We start from the raw sequence: 15,656 nt of genomic DNA, 5'->3' as shown, positions 1-15,656 counted from the left end.
AGAGATCTAATTGGCAGAAAAATAGCTCAGCACGTGCGTTTTGAACCTCCGTACATTTCTTAGTCCTTAGCCGTCCTAGGCAAAACAACAACTTGAAATCGCCAAAATTTGCGTCGTCTGCAAACCGAAACCGCGACGGCAAATTATTTTAATTTCCATTTGGAACTCAACGCTACTTTTGTACGTCATGCTGAAGTTGAGCTGTGGCGTCCTATAAGACAGTAAGCTCCTGCAACCATTTTTGAAATTCTAACTAAGAGTAGAAATTCATTTTTTAATCGAAGTCTTCCTTGGCGTTGCCGTCCTGATTGCGTAAGGTCCCTATTAGGGACCTTAAGCAGTCAGGACGGCAACGCCAAGTAAGACTTCGTTTAAAAAATGAATTTCCATTCTTAGTCAGAATTTCAAAAATGGCTGCATGAGCTTACTGTCTCATACGGCGCCACAGCTCAACTTCAGCATGACGTATAGAACTAGCGTTGAGTTCCAAATGGAAATTAAATTAATTTGCCGTCGTGGTTTCGGTTCGCAGACGACCCAAATTTTGGCGATTTCACGTTGTTATTTTGCATAGGACGGCTAAGAAATGTACAAAGTTTCAAAACGCACGTGTTGAGCTATTGTTCTGCCAATTAGATCTCTTGTTTTTCCACGTCCTCGTTGCCGTTGCCGTCGTGGCTGCTTAAGGTCCCTATTATCTCATATCCAACGCGCGCTCGTGTAATAATTGTTAATTAGAAGTTTTGTTGTGTAGTATCGCTGAGTATTTTTACGAGTTGTGCCGTATTTTGACTCGCCCTACGGGCTCGTCAAAATACCACACAACTCGTAAAAATACTCAGCGATACTACACAACAAAACGTCTAATAAGATATATTTATTAAGCGTCATAAAAGTGATGAGCAATTTCCTTTACTTACTAATGCATTTCAAGAGGAAACAACTTATGCACTAGAAAACTGCCAAATGTCGTCTTGGCTGGTAAAGTCCTTTTTACAACCGCTGTTTTAACTTTTGATAAGTAGTTTTTAAGAAAAGCTTTTCAAGATAAAAATTAGTGAGGTCGAAATGTCGTTCAAAATTATTATCACTAATTTTTATCTTGAAAAGCTATTTTAACTAAAACACTTATCACCCACGGATATAAAACAAAATTATTCGGGGAATAAATCTCAAGTCAAAAAGATGTTGCCTTATCGGAGCAGATCTAAAAAGGAAACATGAAGACCGCTCGGCGCTTTCTTAAAGTTATTGTGATAAACACATTTCCGAATATATACATCACATAATGGAAAGCTTCTTTGAAACAAATTATTTGAAATTTCATTGTTTTGACTAAAATTACTATCTTTGCGGATAAATAACTTGAAATTCGATTTACTTAACCAACCAATCACGGCTTCTAAAAAAATATCATCAGAGCTCAATTCGCTTGACTACGTAATTTAACACTATCGAAAAAAAAGGACTTTTATCATTTGATAATTTCCAAGTTTCCATAAAGAGAACATTAATAAGGTTCCTGTTCCAGGTAAATACAAGTAGCTGTTAGATGAGCTTTTTTGAGAATGTTTTGCTAGATGTATCATTTTCGTCCCTTACAGGAAATGTCCTTCCACCACAAGGAAACAATTGACATTTCTAAGCTTTCTAAGTCCATTTTATTCCAATCAAGTGCGTCCACTTTACTCGTGCCTACCAAGGTGTAGTTGACTTTGGCCAATTTTCAAAATCAAATGTCACGTTGTCGCCAATGAGCATAAATGAAGCCCACTGAGATACTTTGTCAATGCCTTTACTTCTCATCCACTTCCTGGCCTCGTGAAGAGATTCACTGGCACTTTTACCGCGGAACAAATGATCGTAGAAGCAATTCATGAACTCTTCTGTTGCTTCATCCTCCAGTGCCCATCGTGCCGCTAACACCGAGCGAGCGCCAGATCCTAAGAACGCTCGGGCGATCCCAATAACTCCCTCTGCTTTGACCTGTCCACGCGCACTGTGACAACAGCTGAGTACAACCAGTTTAGCTCTCACCTGAACTTCTGAAATGTCCTGCATCGTCAAAAGGTAGTCTTTCTCTCGTGGAGGACCGTCAATGGGGCCTTTAGGAGAGAGAACAATCTCTCCTCTATCAGGACTACCATGGGCAGCAAAATGTATCAGGCTTACTGAATTTATCGCTTGAAGTACAGCCTGTTTTGTTGCGCGGTCTCCAATCAAGGGCTTGACGCCAAGACGACTTCCAATCGTCTCTGCTTCCTTTCTTGCACGTGGCAATGGTGTTACTAACGTGCGTCTACCTTGGTACAATACCTCTCTAACGTCGGGGTCACCGACTATCAGCGCACCACTCTTACTGTGGTACTCAGGAGGACTGTCCTGAATAAGCTTCAGAGTAGTCAAGGAGGGAACGATCCGGATCCTGAATGTGTCCGAAAAATATTTGCCCTCTTTATCAGTTAAGGCTGCAAATGGCACTTGGTACATGCAAGAATCAGGGACAATTATAATCTCAGGCTCTTTCAGAAAAATGGCCACAGAGGCGATGATTATCTTATGACACAGGTGGAGATTCGTTTTAGAGATGTCTTTTGCAGGATTGCGGAAGCCTTCTTTTAAAAACTCATCTAAGTCAGGGACTAATCCAGTCTCTTCGTTTTTGATCGGGCTTGCCTCCTTTTCTGTAAAACGAATAGCTTCTGTTGCTTTGAGAATCCAAAATCGTACATCCGCTTTACCAACCGAAATGTAAAGGCATGTAGAGTCAGTTTCCTTTGCGATAATGTTCTGAATGCCACACCAAGATTGTGGGTTGCCTGAAATCTGCTCTTTAACAGAGTATTGAGATGCCATTAAGTCGGCTAGGCCTCTTGCCCGTTTCAACTCTTCGACGTAAAGAGCGCCTTGTGGATTCCCGGTGGAGGAAAGCAACCAACTGAGCACCTGGTAGATATGGGCACCGTGCTCCTCTAAAAGAGATATTTTAATCTGATCGCTGTCTTTAATAAAACCTCGTAAAGTATCCAATTTGTCAGTGCAACGATAAAGATACGAAAAGGCCTCTTTAAAATCAAATTGTAATAGCCTTAACGCTGCTAGATTACAAAGGCACTTAAACTCAGTCAGGTTGTGTCCAATATCCTTGCTTAATAAGAGACCCTTGTGAAGGTAATTTTCAGCCACGTCATAATTACCAAGGAATCCAAAACATGTTCCTAACTGTGCGTAATCAATTGCTTCAGCTTCTCTGAGGCCCAAGTCCAAGTGAGTGGCAAGGGCCTTCTTAAAATAGTCTTGAGCCTTGGTATATTCACCACGCTTACAAGAAATATGGCCAAGGTGACTGTAATCTGCCGCTTGTCCTTCTCTGTCACCGGTTTCAATTCTCATTGCACGTGCTTTCTCTACATAATCCTCACCCTTTGCAAATTTACCACGTTTTAAAAACAAACCTGCTAAGTTTCTATAAATATTGGCCTCAATTCTTCTGCAGCCAATTCTCTTTGCTATTGATAGCGCTGTGTAGAGACACTCTTGAGCTTTGTCATGGTCACCAAGCATTCCAAACATTGCTCCGAGGTTTCCGTTGCTTATTGCTTCTCCTTCTCTGTCGCCAATTTCTTTTCTAACACCGAGTGCTTTCTCTTGATACTCTCGGGCCTTGTCATATTTACCAAGCGATTCGAACAATGTTCCTAGGTTTCCGTAGCTTCCTGCTTGTCCTTCTCTGTGGCCGATTTCTATTCTGATAGCGAGTGCTTTCTCTTGATACTCTCGGGCCTTGTCATATTTACCAAGCGATTCGAACAATGTTCCTAGGTTTCCGTAGCTTCCTGCTTGTCCTTCTCTGTGGCCGATTTCTATTCTGATAGCGAGTGCTTTCTCTTGATACTCTCGGGCCTTGTCATATTTACCAAGCGATTGGAACAATGTTCCTAGGTTTCCGTAGCTTCCTGCTTGTCCTTCTCTGTGGCCGATTTCTATTCTGATAGCGAGTGCTTTCTCTTGATACTCTCGGGCCTTGTCATATTTACCAAGCGATTCGAACAATGTTCCTAGGTTTCCGTAGCTTGATGCTTGTCCTTCTCTGTGGCCGATTTCTATTCTGATAGCGAGTGCTTTCTCTTGATACTCTCGGGCCTTGTCATATTTACCAAGCGATTGGAACAATGTTCCTAGGTTTCCGTAGCTTCCTGCTTGTCTTTCTCTGTCGCCGATTTCTATTTCGATAGCGAGTGCTTTCTCTTGATACTCTCGGGCCTTGTCATATTTACCAAGCGATTGGAACAATGTTCCTAGGTTTCCGTAGCTTCCTGCTTGTCCTTCTCTGTCGCCGATTTCTATTGTGATAGCGAGTGCTTTCTCTTCATACTCTCGGGCCTTGTCATATTTACCAAGCGATCGGAACAATGTTCCTAGGTTTCCGTAGCTTGATGCTTGTCCTTCTCTGTGGCCGATTTCTATTGTGATAGCGAGTGCTTTCTCGTGATACTCTCGGGCCTTGTCATATTTACCAAGCGATTCGAACAATGTTCCTAGGTTTCCGTAGCTTGATGCTTGTCCTTCTCTGTGGCCGATTTCTATTCTGATAGCGAGTGCTTTCTCTTGATACTCTCGGGCCTTGTCATATTTACCAAGCGATTCGAACAATGTTCCTAGGTTTCCGTAGCTTGATGCTTGTCCTTCTCTGTGGCCGATTTCTATTCTGATAGCGAGTGCTTTCTCTTGATACTCTCGGGCCTTGTCATATTTACCAAGCGATTGGAACAATGTTCCTAGGTTTCCGTAGCTTGATGCTTGTCCTTCTCTGTCGCCGATTTCTATTCTGATAGCGAGTGCTTTCTCTTGATACTCTCGGGCCTTGTCATATTTACCAAGCGATCGGAACAATGTTCCTAGGTTTCCGTAGCTTGATGCTTGTCCTTCTCTGTGGCCGATTTCTATTCTGATAGCGAGTGCTTTCTCTTGATACTCTCGGGCCTTGTCATATTTACCAAGCGATTGGAACAATGTTCCTAGGTTTCCGTAGCTTGATGCTTGTCCTTCTCTGTGGCCGATTTCTATTCTGATAGCGAGTGCTTTCTCTTGATACTCTCGGGCCTTGTCATATTTACCAAGCGATTCGAACAATGTTCCTAGGTTTCCGTAGCTTGATCCTTGTCCTTCTCTGTCGCCGATTTCTATTCTGATAGCGAGTGCTTTCTCTTGATACTCTCGGGCCTTGTCATATTTACCAAGCGATTCGAACAATGTTCCTAGGTTTCCGTAGCTTGATGCTTGTCCTTCTCTGTGGCCGATTTCTATTCTGATAGCGAGTGCTTTCTCTTGATACTCTCGGGCCTTGTCATATTTACCAAGGGATTGGAACAATGTTCCTAGGTTTCCGTAGCTTGATGCTTGTCCTTCTCTGTCGCCGATTTCCATTCTGATAGCGAGTGCTTTCTCTTGATACTCTCGGGCCTTGTCATATTTACCAAGCGATTGGAACAATGTTCCTAGGTTTCCGTAGCTTGATGCTTGTCCTTCTCTGTCGCCGATTTCTATTCTGATAGCGAGTGCTTTCTCTTGATACTCTCGGGCCTTGTCATATTTACCAAGCGATTCGAACAATGTTCCTAGGTTTGCGTAGCTTGATCCTTGTCCTTCTCTGTCGCCGATTTCTATTCTGATAGCGAGTGCTTTCTCTTGATACTCTCGGGCCTTGTCATATTTACCAAGCGATTGGAACAATGTTCCTAGGTTTCCGTAGCTTGATGCTTGTCCTTCTCTGTGGCCGATTTCTATTGTGATAGCGAGTGCTTTCTCTTGATACTCTCGGGCCTTGTCATATTTACCAAGCAATTGGAACAATGTTCCTAGGTTTCCGTAGCTTGATGCTTGTCCTTTTCGGTGGCCGATTTCTATTCTGATAGCGAGTGCTTTCTCTTGATACTCTCGGGCCTTGTCATATTTACCAAGCGATTGGAACAATGTTCCTAGGTTTCCGTAGCTTGATGCTTGTCCTTCTCCGTGGCCGATTTCTATTGTGATAGCGAGTGCTTTCTCTTGATACTCTCGGGCCTTGTCATATTTACCAAGCGATTGGAACAATGTTCCTAGGTTTCCGTAGCTTGATGCTTGTCCTTCTCTGTCGCCGATTTCTATTCTGATAGCGAGTGCTTTCTCTTGATACTCTCGGGCCTTGTCATATTTACCAAGCGATTGGAACAATGTTCCTAGGTCTCCGTAGCTTGATGCTTGTCCTTCTCTGTGGCCGATTTCTATTGTGATAGCGAGTGCTTTCTCTTGATACTCTCGGGCCTTGTCATATTTTCCAAGCGATTCGAACAATGTTCCTAGGTTTCCGTAGCTTGATGCTTGTCCTTCTCTGTGGCCGATTTCTATTGTGATAGCGAGTGCTTTCTCTTGATACTCTCGGGCCTTGTCATATTTACCAAGCGATTCGAACAATGTTCCTAGGTTTGCGTAGCTTGATGCTTGTCCTTCTCTGTCGCCGATTTCTATTCTGATAGCGAGTGCTTTCTCTTGATATTCTCTGGCCTTATCGTATTTACCAAGTACTTGGAGCAATATTCCTAGGTTTCCATAACTTACTGCCTCGCCTTGTGCATCACTATTTGTTTTCATAATGGTCAGTGCTGACTCATAAAATCTTCCGGCCTCTGCGAACCTATTTTGATCGTAGAGTATCTTTGCTAGTCTTAACTGTAGCCATCCTTTTCCTAGAGTATCATCTGATTCATGAAATAAGAGTAGTTGTTCTCTGACGTATTTTTCAGTAATTTTGTAGCCAAATAATGTGGAGTACGCCTTTGTTGCAGTGGTAAAGATATCTTGGTAAAGTAATTTAGCCATTGGACTGTCCTGTCTAAATCCTCGATTGTGTAGGTAACTGAAACATTCACGGCACATTTCGATGGCTTCTAAAACACGGCCAGTGATGAGAAGAAAAATTGCAACAGCTATACCTATGCTGATAGCTAATGTGGTTGTAGCGTCCTTTTCTCTGTTGTCCATCATAACCTTGTTCGCTGTTGGTGTCAGAATTAAAGGAAATCAAATATAATACATCCGAGAGGAGGAACTCAGACAACTCTTACGCAGTAGCGGTTTTACAGTGTAAAATTTTGTGCTTAAGAGGAAAGTAATTGGGTTAATACTAGGAGGGGTTGGGAAGGTTCACAAGGAGGAGAACACTGACAGAAATTTGACGTAAATTTAAGTTTCCGCCGCCTCGATCGTGTAAGATATATTTGCTTCGATTCAATGAAAATGCCTTCCAGTGTATTTCCACTAATTCATGGCTTTTACCATTTGAGATTGAAAACATGAAAAATCTAATTTAAAATGTGACTTCTTTTCCCGTTGACTGATGAACTAAAATAAATATGTTTACTTTGGAAAAGAATGAGATTGGCCTCATATTTTATACAAAATCATGATTTCAGTTCACGGCGGCAGCTATGGATGAAAATAGATGAGATTGAGAAGAAAGAAACCTTATTGGTTGGTTGGGGCTCCATATGATCTTATCTTAAGTTTATGTATCATATACATTGTTCCTCGCTTTCCAGTTAACTTTCTAGCCAAAAACTATGGCAATTCTACATAATTTATAACTCATTTGAAGAGGCGGTATCTTGTCAGAACAGTTCTCTTTTTTAAAGGTTAAGGAGGATTTCACAGCCCCTTGGAGAATTATGTCGGCACAACCAACTAAAAATGGAGTAGAACTCCTGACACTCAGAAAAAGCAAAATGGCGCTTCCGCGAAAGTGAAAGGTTTTTAGCCAACTTTCACTCCGTGAGCTTCCGTTGGCATGCACTTTTTAGATAGTCAAGTAGGTATAAAACTACTAAAAATAACGTTGAGGGCCGGGCAAACCACGAACCCTCATTACACTCTCAGAGCTATTTTTTCATCAGGGGAATTAAAAATTTCCGGTTTTCCACTTTCTGAATGTTTAATGATAACGAATTGACTTGTTCATTTCCGAAAGCCAGAGGAATCAAACTCGAGTGTCAACAATCAAAGTGACACCATGGTGAAATCACCGATAAACTAAGCAAAATACAATTAAAACATACAGTGATGTTTCTGAAATTAAAGCCAACGATCCTGTGGTTCCAGGATACAGAATAACGTTGGCATCCCAAAAAAGTCCTCCTCAAAGCTTTCTCGATAATCCTAAGGCCGTGTTAACGCCACGAATTTGCATGTCAAACCTCTTCCTAACCCTTTTTCATTGTATGAATATTATATCGAAAGGAATCGAAATTGCTAAATAGGAGCGTTTCAGGGACACAGGAAAAAATATTGACGAGACTGCTAAGACAGAGGCAGCGAGCGTTTTGAAAAGTGCAGGGGGGGGGGAAGGGGAGGCATACGCATACCCCTACTCAAATTTTCCAAATTGCCCGTTGCGTTGTCCGTTGGCACAAGCAAACCAATCTGTAATCTTTACAGTACTTTCATTTTTCCCGGTCCAGTCTAAATCTTTCAGCGAAGCATTTGATTGAGTTCCCTCAGACAAAATTAACTCAGCTAATTTCCTAGACGTGCTGTCTAGTCTAATGGGGAACTGCCGGCAGCTGATAAGTTTCTCGGGCACAGGCTGGAGCTATTCAAAAAAAGTTTTATAACAGGTTATTTTGCCAAGCACGATGCTGATGAAAGAATTTATAAAAAGATCACAAGATTAAATATCTTGCCAAATTCTATGCCGCGCTAAGGATATTTTTGGCAGCAAAACGTGGGGAGCGGGGCGCTGAGCCTCCCTCCAAAAAATTTTAGTTGGGGCGGGGAGCACTGCAGCCCTCCGGCCCCCGCCTACTCCGCCGCTATGTGAGAGCAGTCACAATCAGCAATATAAAAGTATATACATGTTTATCTGAACTTTGGGCGCAAACTTAGGACTTGGAAATTGAGATTAACACAAAGGAAACCTCTTGGGCGCTAACGTAAGAGTTAACTCGCGCATGTCCACACGTCACGAACTTGTGTAACACAATGCAATGTAATGCCATACAAATTTCACATATTCACAAGCAAAGATATCATTTGAAGTTAGGAAAGCTCTGCGATTAAAATAAGATGAAATGAAATAAAAGCCGAATTACACGTAACATCACCCGCACAATAAGAGAATGAAGTGGACCACCATATGTCCTTAAGTCCGCTCTTGATCGTAAAACGAAAGAGTTTTTGAATGTTTTGGCTTCTTTTTGCAGGAAATCCTTGCAAAATTAGATTAGAAATTACAACTCAGATTTCTTCACCAAAAAAATTAAACCAAAAAAGATAGACCCACCGCGTGGTTTGTCACTCTGACACACAAAGTAAGAAATTAGAGAGCAGTGAGAAAAATGAAACTGAATAATTCAGGATTAACTCAGTTTTTGAAGCTAGAAATGTTCTGTGTCCATTTTGATGAATATCTCATTCAAAAGTACTTGAATGAGATATTCTGATGAAGGTTGATTTTCTCTGGATATCGAAGAAAATAAACGCAATGGTATGCAGATGATAGTAAAGATAAAGTCAGGGAATCATCAAAAGTATCAGTGTTTCCATCTTCATCGATTAATTAACCCTTTAACTTCCAAGATGTGATTGTAAATTCTCCCCTCTAGTTGCTACACATTTCCTGAGATTTGGTAATGAATCATGATAACAACTTCGACCCGATAAGTTTGATATTTCTCATGCATATTTACTGGATGATGATTGTATATTATGAGGGGAAGTTACATTTTAATTAATTTTGGAACGATTAAAGTGTTAACAGCCGGACCAAGTCATATCTCTCCGCTTATTGAGTTGTTCGCCAAATTTTGGATGTATTTCGCAAATATGAAGGCCATAAAGTAAAGCAAATAATATTTTCCTTCTTTCGCCTCATTGATGATAAGTTATCCCACTGCACACTGACAATGAACGCTTCGATGGCTCAGGAGACAAACTATGATACCATAGCATCTTTCATTTTTTTTTTTTAACATATATGACGGCTTTCCCAGCCGCCATTTTTATTATTAGAAATAACAATCCGTTGATTAGTTGCTAAAAGTTCCCATGATTTTCAAGAAACGTTCAACCTGTTCAGGATAAAATATGAATGCAGAAGTAAGAGTTTAACCTTTGCTATCTTCTTTGAGGTGATGGAGGTTTATTTTTCAATTCGTTTGTTATTTTAAATTTCAGTGTGTTAAATGTATAGCTAGTAAACGGAAACAAAAAACAAGTTCCTAATTTTTCCTTGTACTTATCTCGGAAGTAATGATTTCCTATTTTCAGTGTTTTTTGTCACATACTTCCTGTCAAAGTTTTCATTTTCCATCAGGTCATCACAACTCGGAAATAAATGTGTTATTCATCCATATTAAGGGGAGGGGGACTTTTGGTGCATTTCACCCCTCTTTTGTGACACGGCTGTAGCACCCCCTCCCCCTTTCTATCTTTTGAAAAAGGATGTGAAATATCTAGAGGCACATAGATAACAGACCGTGCGTTACTGTAACGGTGAGAATATTATCAATGTCTTTACTACTTACAGAACAGATCATTTACTTCTGCTGCACTGAACCATTCACTCTCAACACGCGGTGTATTAGACTTTGATCGTATCTGCCCTAGAAAGTGAAACTTCTCTGCACTGCAAGAAATCATGATACATGACATCAAATAAGAAAAAGCAATTGCTCAAAATACGAAAAATAGATTGCTCTTCAGAGAAATTTTCGATGAGATGCAGGGAAAACTAAAATATTGACACAAATAGGATGATAGCTTCACGGGTTCAAAGATCATTACTAATTTTCGAGTACAAAAACAACCTCAGCCGTAGAGAATTCTTATCATTATGCAAATGATCGCTCGATATACTGCTCTCAAATTGCGAGTTCTTTGTTTAAGGAAGAAAAGAGACAATGACAACGTAAAAGTAGCGGGAAAGACCACTGTGAGTTTTAAGAAGAATATCAAACAGGTACAAGGAACAAAGTATAAGAATCACCACTTTATTGTAGTCCAAGTTCAATCCCCTCTATCTCTTCCCTCAAAGAAAGATAACTGTTGATAATTACCTGGAAAGGTTGAAGCTGGATCAGTTCACCCTCATGTCACCTGATCCTTACGATCTTTTGTTATATTCTGAAGAAAAGAATAAAGGTGGTAAGTTTCTAAAGAAATTATGGTGCCGCGTCAGTGAGGGGAAGGGGGTACATTTATAAAACGAGATCATTCGGTTTTATCAACTGATTTAATAATGTAAATTAGCCACCATAAAGAGTTTTTGAAGCTGCCATTTCGAGCTTTAGCCCTTCGTTTAGAACGAAAGACGAAAGACTATCACTCGGCACATCATAAGCTCATTACAGTGGCTAATTTACGTTATTCTGGATAAAACTTATAACGGTAGAAGTGGTCGGTACTGACGTCTTGTCAGACCGAAAAACACCGATCAACGACATCCGTTCTACTTATTTTGTGGCGACTTTGTCTTCGATCGATATCATACAAATCACACCAACTGAAAAATAAAGAGTTCACGAAAGAGTCAGTCATGACATGTAGATATCTTACCATTTACAGTCAGAAGCTTCGGTTGAACTGTGATCGATCTTGTGATAAAAATCAAAAGAAATAAATGCCGAGGCCTGACGTCCCCTGCTATACAAGTTACAAACTGTTTCAGTTTTACAAACTCAAATGGCATCGTCAATAATTAAATTTAGATGTTCAAAACCGAATTACGCGAACAGAGATAGAAAATGAAAGAAAACACAAAGAAAATTGTTATAAATCTCTTCTCATCTTCCTTCCACCGTAATAAAATGAACAGATGAGTTTCATTCATCTGTCCGTAACATAGAAATTCTATTTTTTCCGAATCTAAGATTCTTTTTGCGGGGAGTTTGCTTGATAATACAACGTTGTGGTGAACTGAAAAGAGGTCGAATTAAAAGGTAGCAAAATAGAAAGAATAGAAAGAAACTGTGATGTTGCGTTGGTGGGGGAGTAAAACAAGGTAATTTTGGTTTTCTTAACTGAGTTGATAATGTAAAATGGCCACCGTAAGGAGTTCAAAGCCGACGTTTCGAACGTTAGCCCTTCGTCAAAGCGAATGGAGGAATCGTGGGTTGTTTGTGCGTTTCTATGCAGAAAATGGTGCTACGCTATTGGTAGAACCATGGTAACGAGAAAAACATAATCTCGAAATAGGTCACCTAGTGGTCTCCTTCTCGTCATCTTCTTGTTTCACTAATGGACGTCTTTTTGCAATAAGCGCAAGTTATGCAACATATGGTATTGGCGGAGGTGCTCGTGAAGTGATCAGCAATCTCAATGGATCGTTTTGGTCCCGATATTTTCTCAACGGTACGAATGAAAGGACAAGTTTTGCATCGTGCGCGAACCCATTTGAAAGTTCCAGGTTAATCATTAGTTTGTATTGAACTTTTGACCGATATGTAGCCTATTTTTTGTCGCGTTTGAATGAAATAAGTGAAAGTTGCGAAAAGATAGTACCAGTCTCCTGAATCATTTTGAGGTAAAGTTTTAAGAATGGTGGATGTAATTGCGTAGTTGTGATGGTTGCTAGTTTCGAAACGCTAAGGGACACGTATTTCTTGTGCTTTGCATTTATGTTTTATTTTTATCAATTAATCTTTCGTTAGTTAATGATTGTTATCAATGAATTCGTTATTTCTGTCAGGCATCAGATGTTGTATTTCACTTTTCATCATATTAGTTCGGTTGCTGTTCTTGCTATCAACTTATCATCTGCTATCGTTAGGGGCTAGACCAAAGTAAGTCATTCTTTATTTTGTATTTACGATATTTCCTTTGTTGTTTGTATTAATGCTTATTTCTCGCACTCAGTTATTTTATAACCCCTCTTCATAACCGCCATGATAGATTTGCTTTCCTCCACTTGTGGACGCCATCTTGAATTTCCCACAAGAAGTTTGAAATCGTCTTCGGACTGTCAAACGTTTGCGCATGCGCAAATCGTAACACTGTCCCTTTTAGTGACTGACAGTGAACGTAAATAATTTACCTTTTCATTTATACTTAGTTTACTCCTAAAGTCTCTTTGATAAAGGCGGGTAAACAGGAGGTTAATTCTGCTCGCCTATCCAGCTTTATATGAACCCGAGATAATATGAGATAACATTTGTAATCTTTCATTTTTAACCATCAGCTGTAGTCCTTTGATTACACTGCTGGCGTATTTTTCAAATATGGAGCCAGACTAAATGGGATATGAAATTCGAATGATCACCTGTTGATTGGTTTTCGTTTTGGCAAAGAACGATAGGTTTCTTCTACAACAGAGTGCGCTCTCTACTTCCTAAGATTGTCTCTGTGTGTATCCATCAACACTGTAGTGCACAGTGATTTAGCAAACCAGGCCACAAAACGTCCCTTGCTGATAGGCCAGCTCAACAATGCTTCAGTTAATTCTGGCATGGAGGATTTAGAAAACATTAGTGGTTCACAGCATTATACCATTGTTTCAAGGAACTGGGAGACTAACATAAAATTACTTTTATCTATTTGGTTCAGGTGGCTTTAGTTAATCCCGAAACGTATCTGAAGTCAATTCAAGAGTAATCTGCTCTGACAGGTGGACCTTTAAGTTAACAGCTGTGTGAAAATCGACTAAAAATATGAAATTTCACATCTTGAAAGCTCTTTTCTACCACAATTAACAGTAACTTCGTGGTCTCATTTGGCAATTTGCTGTTGTCTAGAAGAGTACAGAGAACGCTGCTCGCGTCAACGTGTCACTCAGCATGTCACTGAAAGAATCGTTTTATTCCACGCAAATATTGTGGTAGAATCAAAACAGCAAAGATTTGGCGTGGATTTCATTCTTATTGACAACGGTATTCTTCATCACACTGGTCATAATTTGCTGCCTATTTTTCCTTGGTGACGTAATCGAAGCGCATGTCTTTATTAACTTCTGACTTCTATTGGGTCGAGGACTTTTACTTCACGCAAGTGATCCTGAAACTAGAGTAAATAGATAAATAAATAAATAAAAGAACTCTGAAATTTTCATTCTGGACGCGCGTTTCCTGCTGCGCAAGGACGGTGCAATTTTGTCAAACAAAGTCAACCAAGTACTTTTGCAGAGGTAGAGCGCGTTATTACGAAGCTCTGTCCCCCTTAAGACCTTTTCTAAATGTATTGACGAATTTCCCTCGAAACTAAGTTACATAAGATGGCTAAGCCATCAGAGTTTTTGTGTAACACAGTTTGATGTTACATAATTACGGCTGACAAACATTGTTAAAGGTTTGAGACACCTTAGAACCATTACAATGTTTGGTCAAAGCTTGAATGAAAAGAAATATCATTTTAAATGGAACTCAGTCTACACGTTTATGACAAATTTGTAGAACGGCTTTCTTTTTTCCCTTTTATCCATATTGTTCCGCCAATCATGTTAAAAAATAAAGCAGTAGAAGAAAAAGTACATGACGTGAGTCGAAAATGAAGTTTGAAGGGAATCATCGCTTATCAACGACAGTTTACTAGAAATATCTTTCAAAAGTAGTTGTACCTCTAAGTTCTAATCAATCAGCCCCCGCTGTCCCCATACGGTAGCATATGCAGTCAACAAGTTGACAGCCTGCCTCGTTTCCAATAGCAACCTGGCTTCCAGCAACCAATTACGAGCTACATTTTTAGGCTCCCCGCGAAGCTGATTTACCACTTGCTTCGCTAACTTCAGATCTCCACGCCGAAGGTAGTACTCTGCGCGCGCTAGGAGATCAAAAGTATGTTTTACGGGATCAAATGAATCAAAAATTAGGAAAGATTGGATCTACGACAGCACGTGAGTCCATGGTGAAGCTCCGTTTTCTCCTATCATGGCTACTCGTCGACACCATCTCCGGATCTTGTAAAAGCGACGCGTCACCTTCTCTTTGTTCAGCACTCCTCTTAACACAGCCTCTTCTGGTAAAGAGTTAAGAACTTGTGAGACCAGTGGATCCTCTTCCGCCGCATTGTGAATGGCTGTCAACTGAGGCAGCAGCGGTTTTGATTGAGTAGCACCTTTGTCGATAGCTGTAGTCAGCGACTGACAAGCTGTTCACAGATTTTGCGCCTGCTTATTTTGTTTCTCAACATCTGCTCTTCCCTCTATCACTGATACCACACCTCGTAACTGAGCAAGAGCCCCAGCTAGCTGCACCTTAAAAGCCTCTTTTTCTGCGGCCAATTTTTGTTGTAAGTCATCTTCATACCTGAGAAATGACACTGTTTTATTAGAAAGGGTAATTGTAAATGTAGCCCGTAACATGTGTATGTAGGAAGTCTAGGGCGGGGCGTGGGGCGGGGAGGGGGGGAAGAAAGACATTTGTACTTGTTTTTTTTTTCTGGATTCAAGAATTCCATATTATTTTATTCAATGAATTACTTTGGAAATCTTGTTGCTCTATTTAAACTACTGTTAAACACAAACCTACTGAATTTCTTTCGCATGTTGAAAGAAAACATCATACTAACTTCCATGTGGGCTAAGTCCTCCTTCTGACCCACTTTCGAATAAGGGTAAGGTAAAGCCTACTCAGGAGCCATGTGGCTCATCGGGCCGGCGCTTAACTCCGGTTTCCGTAGCATGAAGCGAATAGGAG

At 40.4% G+C, this 15,656-nt stretch overlaps 1 protein-coding gene and 1 long non-coding RNA gene across 2 annotated transcripts; both read right to left on the bottom strand.

Annotated features, from left to right (window-relative positions):
* Positions 1-573: 573 nt before the first annotated feature.
* On the bottom strand, positions 574-7,028 carry LOC148741793 (uncharacterized). The gene has a single exon (XM_088746798.1). It carries the CDS (start codon positions 7,021-7,023, stop codon positions 1,696-1,698), a length of 5,328 nt encoding a protein of 1,775 aa, XP_088602924.1. The 5' UTR covers positions 7,024-7,028; the 3' UTR covers positions 574-1,695.
* A 3,453-nt stretch (positions 7,029-10,481) lies between these two features.
* LOC148741792 (uncharacterized) lies at positions 10,482-11,756 on the bottom strand. Its single transcript, XR_015995965.1, has 3 exons — positions 11,587-11,756; positions 11,088-11,154; positions 10,482-10,657 (listed from the first exon to the last, which is right to left on the bottom strand). It is a non-coding gene; the product is annotated as an uncharacterized LOC148741792 (long non-coding RNA).
* Between the last annotated feature and the right edge of the window lie 3,900 nt (positions 11,757-15,656).

The sequence above is a fragment of the Stylophora pistillata genome, chromosome 1, assembly GCF_964205215.1.
Source record: "Stylophora pistillata chromosome 1, jaStyPist1.2, whole genome shotgun sequence".
Lineage (NCBI taxonomy): Eukaryota > Metazoa > Cnidaria > Anthozoa > Scleractinia > Pocilloporidae > Stylophora > Stylophora pistillata.
This window is presented reverse-complemented; position numbering and strand designations above follow the sequence as displayed.

What these genes read in the sequence shown, in the direction of transcription:
- LOC148741793 (XM_088746798.1), bottom strand. Translation starts at nt 7,023, where the DNA reads ATGATGGACAACAGAGAAAAGGACGCTACAACCACATTAGCTATCAGC.